The 17,313-nt window shown below is 38.3% G+C and overlaps 1 protein-coding gene and 1 long non-coding RNA gene across 2 annotated transcripts; both read right to left on the minus strand.

The window, feature by feature from the left end:
- Positions 1-9,965: 9,965 nt before the first annotated feature.
- LOC124349748 lies at positions 9,966-10,793 on the minus strand. The gene is made up of 2 exons (XM_046800613.1): positions 10,363-10,793; positions 9,966-10,295 (listed from the first exon to the last, which is right to left on the minus strand). The coding sequence occupies exons 1-2, from the start codon at positions 10,447-10,449 to the stop codon at positions 9,966-9,968; spliced, it is 417 nt and encodes a 138-aa protein (XP_046656569.1). The 5' UTR covers positions 10,450-10,793.
- Positions 10,794-10,804: 11 nt separating this feature from the next.
- On the minus strand, positions 10,805-11,435 carry LOC124329206. Its single transcript, XR_006916592.1, has 3 exons — positions 11,275-11,435; positions 10,973-11,203; positions 10,805-10,906 (listed from the first exon to the last, which is right to left on the minus strand). It is a non-coding gene; the product is annotated as an uncharacterized LOC124329206 (long non-coding RNA).
- Positions 11,436-17,313: the final 5,878 nt, after the last annotated feature.

Raw genomic sequence — 17,313 nt, forward strand, 5'->3', positions numbered from 1 at the left:
TGGTTCCATTTTTATTTCGTGGCAAAATGTCAGACAACAAGAGTTAAAATAATTGGCCTCTCGTTTCAATAGCAGGCCTGTAAGACCGGTATTAAAGGCTCAACTAGCAAAACATTTCGATTTCAATTTCAACAGGGACATCAGAAGACTAAGTATAACTTGAAAGAATGATAGATGATAAGTATAAGATGACAGTGACATGACAGCATGACAGATGACAGTTAACCACCCATAAACTAGCCAACAAACTATTCTCATAAAAACTAAAACAAGGTTTGTTTTGCTTAGGGATGTTTAACACTTCCTTATCTATAGGTGGAATGTTTCGATTTCAAAATCCATTGGGTCACCCGAAGACTAAGTATAACTTAAACGGCTTCCAAGTATTTTTCAGATATTCCAGCTGTAAGTATGCCGTTGGTATCATGGGGCATATTTTTAAGATCCACAGTCGTATCCATAGACAGCAATTTAACGAGGCACCAAACACCAAAATTGCATTCCAACACAATCGTTGTTCAAGAAATTGAAGAACTAATAAAATTATTTGCCAAACTGAAAACAAATATCAAAGCCATTGTAACACACCAACCCTAAACAAAAGCAAGAATCACAGCCCTGTAAGCCATGGTCCAAAAAATCCAAGTGATTCAGCTACCAGCACTTTGGGCGTAACAGAAGTTAGCCGGCGTCATAAGGAGGTCCTCGGCATAATAAACAGGCGAACCGATGTGTCACAAATCATCTAGTCTTTAATAACTCTTTTGATGGCACATCGTCCAATTTGAGCGGAATGGGTAAAATTGGCATCGATCCATGGGTATTGTGAACAGTATCTGAAGATTTCAACAACAATTTTTGTCCTGCCCCTTTTAAACTCGGTTCAACCAAACGCCTCGATGGTTCCTTAACAACTGGTGTGCTTTAAGAAGGATTTGGCCTTTCCCCTGGAGGAAGTAGATCAAAGCTCAGTATGGCAGCTTCATTATCAGTATTTTCTTGTTCGCAAAGAGATCTGGAGTTGTCCGATCAATTATCAATCCAAAGAGACTGAAAACATTTCAAGTCCAACATAAGTTTTAAATGGGAGGAATCTTCACAATTTGGCGTACAGTTTGAAAAGGGAACTAGCTGGCAAAACTGGACCTTAAGATCGCCTACATGACGGTCCCTATTTTTTGAAGGGCAATGGCAGTTTCTCCAATTTTTTGTAGGAGCGTCAGTTGAACGAATATGTTTCCCTTCCCTTCGGCCTCAGTCTAGTTCCGTGGGCATTTAATTAACTTCTAAGGGTGACTGTAGTCTTTTTTCGTAAACGCGGCATCCGGTTAATCATATATTTATACGATATTTTGGTAATAGCCCACTTCCATACTAACGCTAGATTAGTTTATTTACTTATCATATATATGATTTATCTACTAAAGATTCTTTTAGTTTTCACATTTGACCATTGAGATGTCTGGCAGTTGCACTCACACAGCCCATATGCATTCCATACGCACACACTATCTATCACTGGAATATGTGACTAAACTTTTTTTAAATGTTTAAGTTTTTAAAGATGATATTTTCTTAATTTTGAACACCTCATTAGTCAAGTTTTTACAGATTTTACTTTCTTATTTGGATCAGCTCATCAAATATTCTTCCTCTAAGTGGTTGTTCGCAGCAAAACAAATGCCTACTAGCAAAAAAGCAGTAAAGGAAGCTTTGCGTCTGAGTTTGATTACATCAGTTCTTTTCATCCAATGCTGCTGTGATCGTGAGCTTTGGGAAATTTTGTGCAGCACATCCATTCACTGCTTGATTTCAAAAACTTTATCGTTTCACCGACCTAGGTCGTTTCAAAATAAATGATTTTATTTTGTGATTTGTATTCGAACCGAATAAAAGTTTTAATTCTAGATCGATGCCTCAAATGATTTTTTTCTGGGATGTTGGCTGTGGCCTGACGGATTAAGCATTAGAGAAGAAATATAAAAGTCAAAATCATCCGTACAAAAAATTACCACTTATTGTTTTCATTAGCAAATAAAAACTAGGTACCTTAAAGAGTTGATCTAACGATTCAATGTTAGCATCAATTAATCGCAAAACAAAGTCAACTTCCATAACTGAATTATCCTTGGCATTGACAAAGTGCAAATAAGCATCCGTCCGGGTTTTGTCAAGTTGCCCATCTTCATTGGAGTTACACTTTCAATTCATCCACATTGACAATCGATCCAGTAATATTGCCCAATGCTCTGTTGATTCAATCGGTGAAAATGTATTATATTCACAACTTGTTAGACTTTTAATAATTGAGACGTACTCTCTGAATTGATCGATGCGTGTTCTCAGAAATTGAGGATGTTGCCTCAGCACAAAATTGACGCGCTGATCCTGACGTAAAAGATAGACTAATACTCGAGTAGTGTCGTCAAAGCCACTAGAATCATTGACGTAAACCTTTAAGACGAAAAACAAAAAGATAAAAACCACCAATTATTTGAGAATAACACGAACTAAAAAATTTACCTCCATACTAAAATATCCCTTCATGTCTCTCTGGGGATCAAAGTTAAGCGAAATGATTCCAGTATCACGATCGATGGCAAAAGGATTGGCCCCAATTATTTCTTCTTGACCAGTTCGAGTCGAAAGCGTCGACTGTACAGGTTTTCGTATGTAATATCTTAGTTGGGCGTTAAGTTCGATATCTGGGTCAGTCACAGTAACTCGTACGACTTCAGAGCCGAAATCAGCTTCGGTTGTCAAACCTCCTTTAAATTCCTCTGCATAAGGAAAGCAAAGTATTAAGCTATGGATTCTATTGATTGATTAAAGACAATTTTATACATACTCTTGTCGAAAGTAGGAGGATTGTCATTGATGTCTGACAAACAAGGTGCTCGGCCGGGAGTTGGACATTCTGACACTCGGATTTGACCCGTGGACTGATCGACATTGAACAAGGTTACATTGGTGCGTTGATCCCCTAACAACAGTTCGTACTTGAAGCCTTTCTGGCCATAGAGACCCGAGTCGCGGTCAGTGGCCGTTCCAATTTCCGTTTCATTTGACGCTTCCTCACTAACCGACAAAGCGTAAAGTTCTCGTTCAAACACAGGAGGGTTGTCATTCTCGTCCTAACAATGAAGGGCATTGATGGACAACAAAAGGTGGGCATTGATGGGCACCAATGCACACCTTTTAGGTGCGCATTGAGATATAAATGAAGAAACCGATTGATATATAGGGCACCACTGACGCCAACCCAAATAAGGTTCTATTTAACTTCCCAACCAGCCATACATATAACACACTCACAGAGAAAACGTACGGCAATCAGGGTTATTTTCAAACGTGACTTCTCATTTGAAAATAATTAAACTAAGAAACAAATCACACGGACATTTAAAATTGAAATGGAACCGGACAGAAAGAAGAAAAAAATAAAAAAAAAAACAAACAATAAACTGACACATAAATAAAATAATTTGCGAACAGAGTATTAAACTTGGACGAGATACACATAGGGATAAATCTCATTGGAAAAAAAAACTAAGAACCAAATCGCGTGGACGCTTAAAGTTGAAATGGAACCGCAAAGAAAGAAAAACAAAATAACTATCAGACAAATAAATGAAATAATTGGCGAACAGAGTATTGAACTTTGACGCGATACATATGGGGTTAAAAAAAGAACCGGCAAATGACTATCGGACAAGGAAAACATTTTACAACTTGAAGTTAACAGAGGAGGGAGGACTCTTGCTAGTCATTTTTTAAAATTACATAGACGAGACTTCTTCTAGGAATTGTGATGAAGCCATCTGGTAACACGGCACCCGTCGGCTCCATATATAGGAGAGGACCCCCTCCCTATGCCTCTCAGTCTCAGTCTGATCGTCATAGAGCACTGGTCGTATCCAATACACTGATCCGAGCCGCATTCTACTCTCTCTCTCTTGTTCTGACTTTATCACAGAAATGGAAAAAAACTTAGGTTTGCGACGAGTGGAAACCTTGACTGAAAGCATTACCAAAAATGAGACTGGATCAGATATAAGCGCACAGCTTTTGACCGATGTCGGCAAATAATGACAAAATGGGAGATAGGGAGAATACTGTCATACAGGAAATCTTTGTTTTTTAAATGAGTTATTTAGGGGGACTTTCTTTTTTGACTTCAAAGCAAATTAGGGCTCTCTCTCTCAGCCGGCCACGCAGAAATAGATGAGCTTCATGGTATAATAATACTTAACAATAGAAAGAAGCCTTCAAAAGCGGTTGCATCACTATTGATGAGCTCGTGCAGGCCTACCACCACCAACTTTCATCCGTGTTAATAATGACGACCAAATAGAGAGAGAAAAGGAAAGTTGAATCAAATCCTTGTTAATCATTAGACAGCGTTGATGAAGTGTAGCAGTTGGCAGTTGGCGGAGGTCCCAATAAACTCCGTTGAAATATTGAACAACACATCAAGTGCTCCATTGTACAGGTGCCCCATCAATAACGCATGAAATCCCATTTCCAGTCGGTCGTTATTTAGCACTTGGGTTTTTGCTCGACTATACTACCAGCGAGAAATGAATAAAACAAAAAAGTCGCGGGCTGCTGCTGCTGCTGCGCAAGGGCACAAACTGATTTGCTCAATCGAAAAAGAATAAAAAAGTGTCGGCAGCGACGCGATATCGAATTATTTCCACCGAGTTGAATTAACTGTGTGCAGCTGCACCCCTACAGCAGCAGTAGCAGCAGCAGCAGAGCACCTTTTTGAGCCCTAATTCAAGCACAATTCTTTTGTACAGCCTGGAATTTTCTCTTAATGCTATCTCGCACCAGCCGTGTTGATGTATCTGTTTCAAAAGAAATTAAAAAAACAAACCAAAAAAATTGTTTAAATTTTACATTTGTTGACTTACGGTTGCAAGCTGCGGAGAGAAATTCATGAACCGTTGGTTCTTTGCAGTCGGGAACGCCAGTATATGTGCAGGTTACAATGGCATCAAGCAGTTCTTCACCACTACACATTGTGAAGTTGAGCTTGACACCACCTTCATTTTCCTGTGTTGCTGGAATTATTTCGACTCCGTAAGCCATGTAAATTACATCACTTGGTGGCATGCCCGACATCTCGAGATCTTTCAAGGTGTGAGCCTATTAAAAATGCATCATTACTAATACTCACTAATTGAAACCCAAGATAAATAAGAATCGTCGATCTCTAAGTACTGCTATGAAATAGTCTCAATTTTCACCATCCATTAAGAAAGTTAATAAACTGAACTATACATCAATTATTGTCTACTTTCGTGTCACAGTCCTCTTCATTACCTCAAATGGAAAAACATGCATCCGAATGAAAGTTAATCGCAAAAAACTGCATCAATACTTTTAAAAGTAGCTTCGGTTCATTGAGTGCAGCTGACAGCAGAAGGAAATTACTAGCGATACTCAATTGAAACTTAAGTTATAAAAACAAAGAATGATTATAAAGAGTGATTAACTCAAACAAATTAACTAAAGGTGACTAGTTACCTCGCTTGATTTACAAATGTTGGAAAAGAAAATAATATTGAGAGAAAAAGTCTTACCTAACATTTAAAAAATGTGAAAAAATCCCTAAAATAAGAAGTTACAGGTCAATTATTTAAGTGCACCGGCAGTTACACCCAGTGAATCTGTTTCTGTTAATAATTGAGCTCTTAAAATGAAATCGTAACAAGTGCTCGGGGAATTTTTTAAAATCTGAAAGAACATGAAAATCGGGCGAGAACTGCTGTCCTTAAATTTTCTTTCGTCGGCTAAGCATGCTGATTGCTAATGTGCAGACAATATTCTTAGGTTAACAAACCGGAAATTTAAAAAAATACATAAAAATTCACCACGAGACAGTCCACACAATCAGTGTCTTGCACACAGTCTGCTTTAAAACGTAATGAAGAGAAAAATTGAAGTAAACGAGGAAGCACTGGAGCCGAAACGAGCTTACGAGCATTGGCCATTGGAGATTGGTCAAAGAGGATGAAGAAGTTCGGAAAGGGAAAACTACTAACGTAATTTACTTCAACGCACAATTAGGTTTTTTTATAATAAAATCTTAGCAAAGTAAAAATTAATTTAGATTGAGTACCCGCGCATAATTCGAAAATTTACTGCGCGCACCATCTAACACCCATAATTAACACAACGTTTTGTGACCAATATGATCACATGGAAGAAATGGAAAAACATTTTGATGTTGAGAAGAAAAACGAAAAAGAGGAGCTATTCACACACATATAGTTAGAAGCCAGAACAAAATGCAAGTATTTTGCCTACCTTGCTTGGTTTTTGAAAACAAAAGAAGGTTCCACTACGACTCCACTCCACTGAGGCACAGCAATAACATGGCCATTGGCGGCCATTCCCAATCATCCTAGGAAAAATGAAATGAGCATTAAGCAAGTGAAATAAATCTATCAGGTGCTTATTTCAGTGAGCTTTTATAAAAGAAAAAATTATCCTACCAAATTCTTTCCCTCTTTTTTTATCACACTGCATGGCCAACACATGGTTCTGAATGGGAAGCGTCATTTTCAGGCATTTAGGGTACCATTATTACCACGTTGGAAAAGTTTTTCATAAGCTGAAAAGCGAAAACAAATGTCACTTATAGTCTTTATAGACTATAATTGTAAAAATTCTAAAAGTATGAAGTTTTCTCACATTTTTTGATTTAATTCCAATTTCTATCGTGTTCGGCATTTGCTTCGATTAAGAATTTTAACTTTTTTGTGACTTAACGATTTCTTTTTCCATCCTGATTGATGAAAGCAAATTATAAAACGGGCTCTCGTTTTTTTAATAATTTGTTGTTGATTTCATTGGGAACTTTCTTTTCGTGCTTTAGAAGGCAAGATCAATTGCGTTATCGTAAAACGTGGAGAAAAAACTTTTTTAAATTCTTGATTTAGCGCTATGAAAGTTTTTTTCAAACACAGGAAGAACTTGGGGTTATATTAAATAAAATTTGTTTTATTACATAAAAAAATTCGTTTCGTCATATTCAAAAATCGGTTTTATAATTGAAAACGTTGCACAAACTTGGCTCTGACAACATTTTACTCTTAAACATGCTTACAAATATTTTTGATTCGTTGGTTCTACGTCATATGTAAAACGGCAGATTTTGAATACATTTAAAATGTTTTAAAGAAAAAGAAAATGTTTCAAAGAAAAAGAAATGAAAATGTGTTCCTTAATGTTAAAAAAGTGTCAAGTCTATATGATTTGTGTATAGACAGTCTAACTCAGCAAATGAGTCCCCGTCAGAAAAAGTGTGCTGAGTTGAGAAAAATGAAAATTGTGAACATCACAGATTCTGAATTTAATCCTAGTCTTTTTGAACAAATGTGTAAGTTACAGAATTCTAATTTCTTAAGTTACACATTTCAAAAATCTTACTTTCCTATTTGGGATATGTAAATTTTTAGCTCAACAAATCTTGGCTGAAGTTGCTGTGGTTTACAATGAAAGGTATTTATAAAAAAGCAGTCTTCATGGAGATGTTAATGCTAACCCCAGACGGTTAGACCTTGTCCATTGAAAATTATTATGGAAACCACAAATAAGTTTACTTAAATTTTCTTCTTTCAGATGCCGGTAAATATACTCAAATACTATTCAATAATGATGTAAAGATTATTCACAGTTTTTTATTAAAGGACTACAATTATTTTGGTTTTGGAATAACCATGACATTCCAATGGAAAAATTTATCACCTCCAATTTCGAAATTTAAAAATTGCAATTCTTGCATATTGTGTCAGTTCCAATAGAACTGGACAACCTTTTTAACACTAAGAGCTAATTTTCCAGATTTGAGGTTTATTCTTTACAAAATTTGTTGCGTTTAGAACATTATAAAAGAACATTTATTTTTTGAGAGCGCTGCAACCATCAGCGCAGGTGATGGTGGTATAATGGTCTTGGAAGATCATGTCACATCAGTGAAGACCAGTGACTGTCAGGTATATTATCTTCGATTGGTGGACAATGATTTTCAGGTCTTACACTAATTTTAAAATCTAAGTAACCTCCACACGTATACAAGAGATCATACCAAAGATTAAACTGTTTGTTTAGCCCCTCTACTTAGAACTGTGGGGAATTCTTTTATATTCTCAAAGTTAGAGGGTTTTCACAAATTGAATGTTTGTGATAACATCGAGTATTGTAATCTATTAATTGTAATGTATTAATTATCTTAATGGTTGTCAATGTTATGCAGAATTTGAATCCAAGGTTTGTATGTTGTCGTCGGGAAGTTCAGGAGATGCCCATGTTGTACGTAGAAAAGAACCCCTGTATCAGGAAATTGGCTCCTGAAAAATAAAGCGAAAGTTACAATATGGATATTGAGGATGAATCTTCTATGAAATTCTTCGTTCACACTGCCAAAAGTATGCAAATTTTATGGCTATCTTAAACACATGTAAATAAAAAAAATCGACAATTGCTCATCGAGTGAAGAGTGGACTGAATCAACTTGTTCCACACCAAGACCGAAATAGGTGAACCTCAACATACCTAAAAACACTAATGAAAGCAACTGGACAGTCGGCAGATGTTCGCAACATTTCAATAAGAAGTCACTGTACAATTCTCGCGTCTGTTGTCAACGCCAGTGAGGCATTATGGACCTTCAGACATCAAAGAGCAAACCGTGAAAAGATATACATAAATAATCAGGGTAGGGCCCGGTAGTTTTAAAAAAGTACCGCTACCGCGGTAGCGGTAACTTAAAAAAAAATTTAACCGCGGTACGGTACTACCGCGGTAGTTTAAGGGGCTACCGCGATAGCGGTAGTCGTTCAGCGGTAGTTTTGAGTTAAATTGTTAATAAAATGAAATAAAAGCGTTGAAATGTTTGAAATCTAATTCAATTTGAATTAGAAATGTTTATTGGCTTTCAGAAACAAAAGTTTTTCAAAATTTTGATCTGACAACCCATTTCTCAGCGGTACAAAGATCCTTCCAGCAATGCTGAACAAACGTTCCACAGATGCGGAGGATGGAAGTGTTGCGTTGTATTTCAGAAAAAGCTGTTTTAAAGTCGGATATTTCTTCAGACTTGAAAGTTTTGTTGAAGTATCCGACAAAAAAAAGATCAACTTCATTATCCACATCAGCATCAACTGGATTAAAAAATGCCTTAAAGAAATCCTTTTTCTTTTTTTTTCCTTCTTGGGCTGAAGTCGCTGCCTTGAGATTCACTGGCATCTTCTGTTGCTCCTCTTTTCCTATTGTTGCTGTGATAGAAAAAGACAACTATTAGAATTAAATTTACTGATTATATTTTGATTAATCTACCTCTCTGGCGTACCGCTCACTGGGACTGGATCTTGTTTGTGTGACTTAAAGGCATTCATTAGTAGCTGTGTCTTCGCCTCCTTATCTCCCTCCGAAATCCATTTGTTTTTGAAGTGAGGATGCAAAATGGCTGCTTAGATTAATTCCTGGTCCTCAAAACAGTCTTGGAAGCGAGTGTTTATTGATGAAAGCATTACTCTGATGAGGGATTTGCAATGCTTAATCGTCCTATCGTCAAGCAGCATCTTCAGTTTTTGAATAAGGATAGTCAGCGTTGGCAAGAGATATCCGATCGAAACCTTCACATCCGCTTGAAGGACATCCAGGGCTTCTGACATAGGTTTCATTATCTTCACGTATTCACGCACCAGTTCTTCTTCGGCTGGACGAAAATACTGAATACCATAGACTTCAAAAAGAGCTTTAAGCTCGGAACGCTTCTTGTTGATGAAATGTTTGCCTCGTTTCATGGCATTGTAGTAAGAATTCCACCTGGTCTCATTATTTATGATAAATAGTTTGCCGAGGCGCTTGCGGATATTATCAGAGACTTTGGCGCTTCGATTTTGTTTGGCCCATATTGCCTTGAATTTCTTATCTGTTGATTCGAAAAGATTCTACAAAGAAGGTTCCATGTTCTTATAAATATCGCATTTGCAGATAAGGTTCAACGTGTGACATGCACAGCGTCGATGTGGTGGCAAGACGTAGATGTTCTCAGATGTGAAACGTTCATCTAAAATGTCCATCAAAGGAAAAGTTTGGTCAAATATATCCGATTCGTGGCGTTCATCTTCCTCATCATGAGGGTCCTCGTCTTTATTTTCGACCGCCTCTCGGTCGTCAACCACAAGGTCACCACCGATATCATCGCAATCGTCGTCTGTTTCGTCAAATTCAGAATTTTCCTCGTCAAGCACATCCAAAATATCAGCATCTTCTTGAACCTATTAAATTAGCAATCAGTCAATCACAAATATCTATACAGAATTGAGATTTATTAATGTTAAATACCAGTCGATTAGATTTACTAACACAAGATGTGCTCGCTCGAACAGTCATGGCTGGTGCAGGTACTGTAGTTACAGTGGGGGTAATCATCTGGTGTTTGGATTTCGATCCATACAAACGAAAGGCCTTGACAAAGTTGCTTCCGTTGTCAGTGATGGTCGCAATAACTTTGTCCAAGATGTCGAACTCCTCATACACCGATTCAAGAAGCTTCGCAATAACGTCATAATCACATGTGCCAACAACTCGGCGGACAGCTAGGCATGCAGAACGTCTTTTCAGATTCTGATTTAGCCAATGGACAGTGATTCCAATAAAGGCTCTTCTTCGAGACGTCCACCCATCGGCTGTCGTGCAGATTCATTTGGCATCCTCCTTCAATTCATTTTTAAGAACCGCCTTCTTTGTTATGTACGTTGCTGCAATCTGTTTCCGATAAAAATCGCCGACCTCTCCTTTTACATCGGGGGGCCAACGTTTTCACAAACATTCGAAAAGCTTCTGTCTCAGTGTGGTAGACGGGCAAAACACCATCGCAAAGATATTTCTAACAAAATATTGAAAACACATTGTAATCACGAAGTAATTAATAAAACAGCTTAAAACTTAGTACCGTAACGCAGGCGTCCAATTCCTTCTGTGTCAATGGTTTCCTGTAACCCGAAAAATGAATCTTTTGTTGAGTAAAGGATTTCTGTTGCGTTTCGTTGTTTCCCTCCAACTGATTCTGATCGTCCTTGGCACTGTTATTGGTTGAGATAGGTAAACCTGTAGCCATTGCCTTCTTTGAATCAAGATCCCTGCAAGCTGCATTGAATTCCTCTAGCTTCTCCTTATGACACGACTAAATGTAACCATATATAGAATTATTTTCCAATATTTGAATATTTACAATTGTTTTCCTTGGATACTCACTTTAACATGAGAACGAAGATTTCCCCTGGAATTTTTTACGGTGGAAAATGGTTTATCTCTTTTGCATCCCTTAACTGTGCAGATGTATAGTGAATTTCCTTCTTTCTGTGAAGGTCCATGATATTCAAAGAAAGATAATGGGTAGGCAAGCCTCTTGACATGTCCTTCTGTCACAACATCCTGTGGTACACTATGACGACTTGACAACAACTGTTTAAAAAGTTTTTTTGCGCATTACTGCGTCATTGTTGAATCAAATAATTGTTAAATCCACCTTTTTAGAAAATTATGTTGGTCTTCAAGCGTTGGAGCACATTGTTTATGGTATGTAACTGATTACTGATAGGTAAAGATGTTGCATCATAAAAATAACATAATTTTTGTTAAAATCACAGAAGACACACCCCAAAAATTACCTGATTCTGAACCACAATGGGGAACTAATACATGGTCCTTTTTTCCTACTGGCAAATTGATGGAGTAAAAAGTCCAAATCAAATGAAATCCAATAGTCCTTGAATCTGCAATATTAAGAGTATGTGGACAACCTAGCGGACCTTATGACTTCGTCTGAGAGCAAGGGGAAAAAACGATTAGTCGAAATTTAAAGACCGCCTTGATTCACACATGGCTTTGATATTCGAAGACGATGAAATTTAAACTCATCGATCAAATTATCAACATCAACAAGAGCAGCTTGAAAAGCTTAAAGATTTCCTGGAGTATCCAAGACGGAAAAATTCTTTTTTTTCACCGCCCAGTTGAAAGCAGAGAATCCTCTTTAGTCATTGATAAGTTCGTTTTTCTTTTCACGAAAAAATAAATCCAATGAAGAAGCCCTCGTTGAAAGAAATAATTTATCCAAACCTCGGAGGCATTTGGTTTCTCTTTGAATTTGGAAGCAACTGAAGTTCGTGGAAGAATCTATTGATTACCACATAAATTGATGATTGAAAAAATGCTATACGGAAGAGAGGAAGAGACGGAGGAGGATCATCGACTAATTATAAAAGTGACTACCCCAGTGTGCCCTACTAAAAAGTTGCTAGATTTATGGAAAATGGCCTAAGGACCAACATTACCAGTTCTAAAAAAACAGCAGAAAACTTTCGTTTTGATTTGGGTTCCTCTGGTGGTTCAGCTTCAGACCAGAGATTTTGGGTTTCAAGATTACCGAAGACGTTGATGAATCTCTCTCCCTTGGACAAGACACCTGAGTGTAGATCAAATATACTCGCTCCTCCTGATGAATGCCCAAACTGCAATCCCTTTTGGAAAATGCCTAGCAGTGTGTTGATTTGATCCTCCACAAATAAACCTTCCGTCACAAATCGGCCACACTGTTTCATTCTACAAGCTACGACAGGAAACAAGATTATTTATTACCGATATCCAATGCTAAGTATGAAAAACCTATTTTACCTTCAAACTTGTTTATTTCATCAAAGAATGCTGTTGAGCAAATTAATGGCTGTTTGAATTTAGTTAGTTCCTGCCTTGACACCCAGGTGATTATTTTTTTTCTTCCATTTCATCACAATGACTATCACTAACACACCTGTCATCAAAACAGCCCTTGACCAAAGCTGATCTTCCTTTTTGATGCCGATGGGTCCGAATTTTGTTTGAATATTTGCATCTTAGCTTTTCGCTGTTTTCTTCTCATCCGAGATTTGGGAATCTAGTAAATTGCATCATCATGGTATCATCACTTACGACATGTTGACAAACTGAGTAATGAGGTCGAAACTCAGTCTTTGGGTATTTATCGATATCAAATTAACACAAAGGGAAATTCTCAAGAGATAGAAAATAACAAAGTAGGCGTTAAAAATACAAAAGTATTTGCAGCTTTGGATTTGGATCGAAAATAACTTTAATTTTCCGAATGTTGCTCAGAGTCCACACGACAGACGACTAAAGACGAAAGGAAACGGCGGCAATTTTGGATTATTTCCTCTACCACTAGAGGCTGTCTAGTGGTAGAATCATAATCCTAGTGAAAGTCAAAATAAGCTTAAATTTTTTCCTTTAATTCATCCAGTTCACCAGTTGTTCTTCATCAGCAACCTCTTCAACATCAACATCAGCAACGTCTTCTCAGATGGCTCCGAAAAAGATTGACATTGGAAAAATTCTGAAGGCTGCCGTGGCGGCTCGAATTCGTGTGAAAGTAGAAAATTGGTTTGATCCCCCAAGAATAGTTGAAGAGCCAGGAGGAAAACCGAAAGTCGTAAGTTTTTGTATTTCATACTTTTTTCTGCATTTCCAATTATCTTTATTTTCAATTCTAGAAGGCAAAGTGTAAATATTGCCTGGCAGACCTGGTAATTAGTAATGGAAGTAAAAGTAATTATATGCAACATATTCGACATTGTCCTGTGAAAGCTGACGGCAACGAGCCGAATTCGCTCGAAACTCAGAAAGAAAATATTCGGTTCGAATTTAAACAAGCCCTGGATGAACTGAAACAAGCATCCGAGACATCGGACCAGGAGCTGTTTAATCTACTCAACGAGAACCATCCGCCGAAGCGAGGAAAAAGGTCAACGGAGCCTTTAATGATATCGCGGTTCAAGGCAGCGTTGCTGCATTATCATCCCGACAAGCAGGATATTGAAGAAGACGGCTTGAAGTGGATTGTAATGTCCGAAGAAATCACGGTTTTATTGAACCATCATTTTGAGCGGATAAGATATGCTGTAAAAATGCTAATTATTTTTGCTAACTTTGTGCGAGGATAATGACATTAATTTCTGATGTAAATTATAGGACCCTGAGGCTGAGTTAGAAAATGTCAAATACAGGACAAAACGACACGATACCAGTGAATCAGAAGATTTGAGTCAAAGCGAAGATGATATCATTGAAACAGTAGTTAACAGATACTAATTGTTCACCTGGAAAGCTCTGGCTCATTTTTTTGGATTTACACTCCAATTCACTCGGCTGCAATACACGCAAGGGACATGAAAATCATCGACTTATTATTATTGAAAATGAAAGATGATTGCATGAAGCAGTACAGAAACGAAGAGAAACTTTTATACCTTGCCTACAGAAACGAGAACTGACTAGGGGCGGAAATGGCTTCAAGGTTGAGGGGAATCAACAGGATAGAAAAACCTCAAAGTTGGGCTATGTCGATCACTTGGTGGTTCCCTTTGGTCAATTCTCCTCTTTGCCTCTGATTATTTACATACGCAAAGTATTCTATATCACATGATGAGAATTTTTGTCTTTTTCGGGGGAATCTTCTCTGGTCATGAAAAAATCGAAAATTCTCCAATCATCAATCCTCAACAACTCCTTTTGCTCCTCCACACGAAAAATAATTTTGTTTTTGTTTCTTCTTCTTCGAATGTTTTTTTGGTTCACCTGTGTTGTCGTTCAGCACTCGGTGAAAGGAATGGTCGGCCTCTGCTGGATGGCGGGACTGCAATGCTGTTCCAGGACGGCCCGCTGGCCACGAAGATGCGCTCGCCGTTCATCAAACTGAGGGCCGTCAGTCCCGTATCCTGCTCGTACGGGTACAGGGGGCCGCCGTTCGAGTGAGAAGAAGGCGGCGGGCGCTGGCTGTAGTGGTCGTTGCTCCCTCGAAGCCCATGTGGATGGGTGGTGGATGCGAATGTTTAGCGGCAATGTCAAACTGGGTCAGGCTCGGGAGATGGCCGTCAGGAGGTCGTGGGTCCCACCACTCGGCTGGCTCTGGCTGCTCAGCTGTTGCTGGTGGTGGCCGTGGTTGTGGTGGTGCTGGTGCTGGTGCCCGTGGTGGTGAAAGTTGGAATCCGGGATCACACAGCAGACGACTGTCGTCATGGAAACATAATTATACGGCACTTTCACCGTAACGTCGTTTCTTAGAACTGGCAATGCTGGTCACTTCTTTCTCTAGGGGCTAATGGAGCGATGTTCCCCCTTTTTCTCATCTTCCGTGGCTATACTATTAAATTCCAAACCAAAATTTAAAAAACAAACTGATATCCAGGCTTGCAGACTAAACTTTTACGCGTTTTTTCTTTTAAACCTTTTTCAAGCTTGATTTTCTATCTTAATTGTATTTTTGTACCACTGAGATGTCACTTATAGGGTTCTGGCCCGGGACAGATCCAGGTAAAAATCCCGCTAAGTGACATTCCTAATTTCCTGTAACAACAATTTTTCTTTGGGACGGTTTTAGGGACGGATCAAGGGTACGCGGGAATACTGGCGCCATTTAGTAGTGACCAAATGAAACTTTATATTTAAACTCTAGATCCTTCATTTTTTAACGTGGCTGAACAAAGGTAGAGTTGAAAGTAGAGTTAACTCCAATTTTCAAACTTAACAGTTATTTAAAGTTTTATTTATTAATGTTTTTTTTTGTGTAATAAATCAAATATTAAAAATTTGTAAAAATTAAACATTGGGTGTGCTTTTCCGTGCGACCATTTTTTTTTAGTTTGATCAGTAAAAGAAGGGTTGCCGTTGGCGTCTGCTAGATCAGAAGTATTTTCTCGACAGCTCTCAATTTCAAGTGAAAAGTTAATTTATTTGTGGGTCCTCTGGCTTTTCCATTTATCAATTGTGAACTGTGAATAAGATGTGCCCACGATTAAGTGAGTTTAAAGTTCGTAACTATAACGCAAGTATCTCTCACTTCTCTGGTACTTTTCGTCTAAATCCGCCATTCTCCCCTCCCTTTCCCCACTAAGCTACTGTTTACGTGGGAAAGAAGAAGGATGTTACCTTTTACGAACAGTAAAAGAGGGTTACGGCGGTTACGGGCATCATAGGGCAGTTTCACTCGTCGATCCGACCGCCAAAGCGTAAGTCTCCGTCTTCTCCGAGTTTCCTACTTAAAGCCAACAGACGAGAAAAAGAACGAAGGGTTTCCTCGTTTTCCTCGACCAAGGTCCTCATGGAATGATTCCGTTTGACAACGTTTGATAAGATCCTTCGTGTTTCCTTCTAGCTATAGAAAGACGAAATATTAAACTGGTCTAAGCTAACCTATCAAACAGATTAGGAGTTGTTTAGTCATGATACAGTTTAGTTGTTTTTAGCTCTGTGGACGCGGCCATCCAAAGCAGGTCCGTCGGGAAATCTGATTCGAGTTTCAGAAGAAATTCTGGGCCGTCTTGCCAGATTTTTAGCCAAACTTCCTCTCCGATGATATAACAAGTAGAAGCTTCGACAGGGTTTAATTTCCAAGGAACAAAACGCCATTCCTTACTCTTAGTCAATGTTTGAACCTCTTCTACACTGATGGCAAAGAAGATGTGATAAAATGAAGTTGTGATCCATATCTAATTAATTATAGTACTGCTTTCTGTACATAAACATCTTCGATGAATTGGACGCACGAAACAGCTCTGGACGGAGGAAGCGACATAAGAGAAAATTTAACCCGCATTCAATTCCATTTTCGGCTGAAGGGGGTCTTCTTTGGAGTCAACTTGCTGCTGGCCTTCATGATCCCAATGAGAATTTGACCACTCCGATATTGGTTACGAACATACAATAGAGTTGCACATGCCTCCTCCGAGGCGTTTCCGAAAATGTGAAGCTGGCTCTACGATGTCCTCTTCTTCCGGGAACAGCCAACGTTCGATAGATACGTGGACCAGCTCCTTCATTATTTGGAACCACGACTTAAGGTAAGCTCGATCTCCTCCTTCCACTGGAACTAACCGTTTCAGCCCCTTGACTCCTGATTCTCGAAGACGGACCTTCGCCTTTAAGATGAGAGGTGGTGCTATCTGCTGCTGATGCTGAGTGGATCAAAAAAAATATCGTAACTTTACTGGTAAGGCTGAGGCGAGGGTATTCTTCTTTCATAAAATTGCTGATCCGGAAGTATAGAGTCTCACGAAGCACTTTATTGCTGTCATTATTGATGTATAATAAATTGAACAAACGAAAACAATATTTAATGTTATAACTGAAATTGTATTATGTGTACATACTATTCTGAAGTATAGTTTTAACACTTGAAAATGAAACTGTTATTTTCAGTCAGACATTTTTTTATTGAGAGGTAGGGAAAAAGACTCGTAT

The sequence above is a fragment of the Daphnia pulicaria genome, chromosome 1 (genome assembly GCF_021234035.1).
Source record: "Daphnia pulicaria isolate SC F1-1A chromosome 1, SC_F0-13Bv2, whole genome shotgun sequence".
NCBI lineage: Eukaryota > Metazoa > Arthropoda > Branchiopoda > Diplostraca > Daphniidae > Daphnia > Daphnia pulicaria.

What these genes read in the sequence shown, in the direction of transcription:
- LOC124349748 (XM_046800613.1), bottom strand. Translation starts at nt 10,449, where the DNA reads ATGATTACCCCCACTGTAACTACAGTACCTGCACCAGCCATGACTGTT. An exon ending in TTAGTAAATCTAATCGACTG is followed by an intron (nt 10,296 to 10,362) that starts GTATTTAACATT and finishes CTAATTTAATAG; the next exon opens with GTTCAAGAAGATGCTGATAT.